This window comes from Eurypyga helias, unplaced genomic scaffold (assembly GCF_000690775.1).
Source record: "Eurypyga helias isolate BGI_N326 unplaced genomic scaffold, ASM69077v1 scaffold24834, whole genome shotgun sequence".
NCBI lineage: Eukaryota > Metazoa > Chordata > Aves > Eurypygiformes > Eurypygidae > Eurypyga > Eurypyga helias.
In genome coordinates this window covers 868-2,928 of record NW_010246153.1, presented here as the reverse complement: position 1 = coordinate 2,928, position 2,061 = coordinate 868, and the positions used below count along the sequence as shown (strand labels likewise).

The following is a 2,061-nucleotide window of genomic DNA, read 5'->3' as shown; positions in this document are numbered from 1 at the left end:
CCCGCCTCACATATCGTTAGGAGATCAGCGCTAACGAAGGGGGCTCCTCTGGGGCTCCGGGAAGAGCCTGGGGAAGAGCAGGGACGTGGCAGAGCAAATCAGGTGCCAGGGATGCGGAGAAAGGACCCCGAGGGTGATGTTGGGGGATTTGGGGCACAGCTTCCAGTACACCAAAGGATGGAGCAGGAGCTGGATGGGGGTCCCAGCATCAGCCCGAGGCTGTGGTCGGGTGCCAGTGAGCATCGCTGCCCAGCGAGGATGCTCCCAGCTGCCTGCCCACCACCCTGAGATCACTTCCCCATGACTCACCCCAACTGACCCAAATTTTCATCCCCAAACCCCTGTTTTTCTGTTTTCTACACTTCTTTTTGTTTGTTTTGCCTCCCCCTTCCCACCTCATCCTCCCCTTGATTCCCGTAAGTGATTCTGCGTTGCGGCTGCGGAGCCTCTGCAACTTGGAAAAAACATTTTATTAACCTTCCTTGACTTTAAAGAGCATAATTACATTTTAATCTCATATTCCCGCGTTATCATTCCAGACACAGAGTCATTTGAATGCAGATCGTTCCCAGCTAATGTAATTTTACGATACAGTAATGAAGAGACGGAGCATGAGCGTGTAACACCCAATTTAGAGCTGACATTTGGGGTTCTTTTAAAGTAAAGTTTTCCCAGCCGAGGGCTTTTGCTTCCTCCTCGGTCCTGCAACGCAAGTGGGTTTCAGCTCCCGCTGTGAAGGGACGGATTTAGCTGGGGAAACGTGGCCGGCGCTAATAATATTGGTCATTAAAGCTGCCCACGGCTGCCCCACGTGGGTGATTCACCATCTCTGATGGTGGACACAGGGAAAATTTAGGAACTCGCTGATTCCCTGGCCCCAGGGACACCTGAGGCAAGGGCTGCGGTTACCTTCACCACCCTTGGGTGGGGGTGGGGAGGGAGGTCACCCACATTTTACCCACCAAAAAGCCCAGGAGGTCCCCAAAAAACAGGACCATCACCTCCCAGGATCACAAATCCCTCAAAGTCACAGGGCAGGAGATGGGGGCAGGCGAGGACCCCTGGCTCTGCAAGCATCGCCCCCAAGTAGATGCTTGCTCTTACCTCTGCGTGCCTCAGCGTCCCTGGTGGGGGGTGAAGCGATGTTATGGAGTGTGGCCCCCTCTACCATCCCTCGCTGGTTCCCCCGAAGCCCAGCATGGCCCTCGCTGTGCTTTTCAAAGCATTTTGCTTTGGTCGGGGCAGATGGCAGCAGGACTATGGTTTCCTTCAGGATGCTTGAGCAGAGAAGCCCCTTCCCCACCCAGGAATCCCTGCGCCCCCTCGCTCCAGCCAGGACAGAGCCAGTCTGGGTGGCTGATCCAGCAGGAAGGGGAAGCCAAGGAATCACAGAATCACAGACTGGTTTGGGGGGGGAGGGACCTCCAAGTTCCACCCACCCTGCCATGGGCAGGGACACCTTCCACTAGACCAGGTTGCTCAAAGCCTCATCCAGCCTGGCCTTGAACACTTCCAGGGATGGGGCATCCACAGCTTCTCTGGGCAACCTGTGCCAGTGCCTCAACACCCTCTCTGTGAAGAATTTCTTCCTGATATCTAATCTAACCCTCCCCACTTTCAATTTAAACCCGTTCCCCCTTGTCCTGTCACTACAGGCCCTTGTAAAAAGTACCCCCCAGCTTCCTTGTAGCCCCTTCAGGTACTGGAAGGCTGCAATAAGGTCTGCCCAGAGCCTTCTCTTCTCCAGGCTGAACAAGCCCAACTCTCTCAGCCTGTCCCCATAGCAGAGGTGCTCCAGCCCTCTGAGCATCTCCGTGGCCTCCTCTGGACGCACTCCAACAGGTCCTTGTCCTTGTGATGCTGGGCACTCCACAGCTGGATGCAGCACTCCAGGTGGGGTCTCACCAGAGCAGAGTAGAGGGGCAGAATCCCCTCCCTCGACCTGCTGGCCACACTTCTCTGGATACAGCCCAGGATACGGTTGGCTTTCTGGGCTGCCAGCGCACACTGCCGGCTCATGTCCAGCTTTTCATCCACCTTCGCGTTTCCCAGGTGCTCCCC

General features: G+C 56.0%; 1 protein-coding gene across 1 annotated transcript in view; it reads left to right on the top strand.

The window, feature by feature from the left end:
- The window catches only part of UBOX5 (U-box domain containing 5), a gene marked incomplete at its 3' end in the record, with an annotated part of 14,030 nt that extends 12,403 nt beyond the window's left edge, over nt 1-1,627 (top strand). Inside the window, exon 5 of the mRNA XM_010150312.1 lies at nt 1,599-1,627. Within this exon, the coding sequence (XP_010148614.1) occupies nt 1,599-1,627 (29 nt within the window). The remainder of the gene's footprint in view (nt 1-1,598) is intronic.
- Between the last annotated feature and the right edge of the window lie 434 nt (nt 1,628-2,061).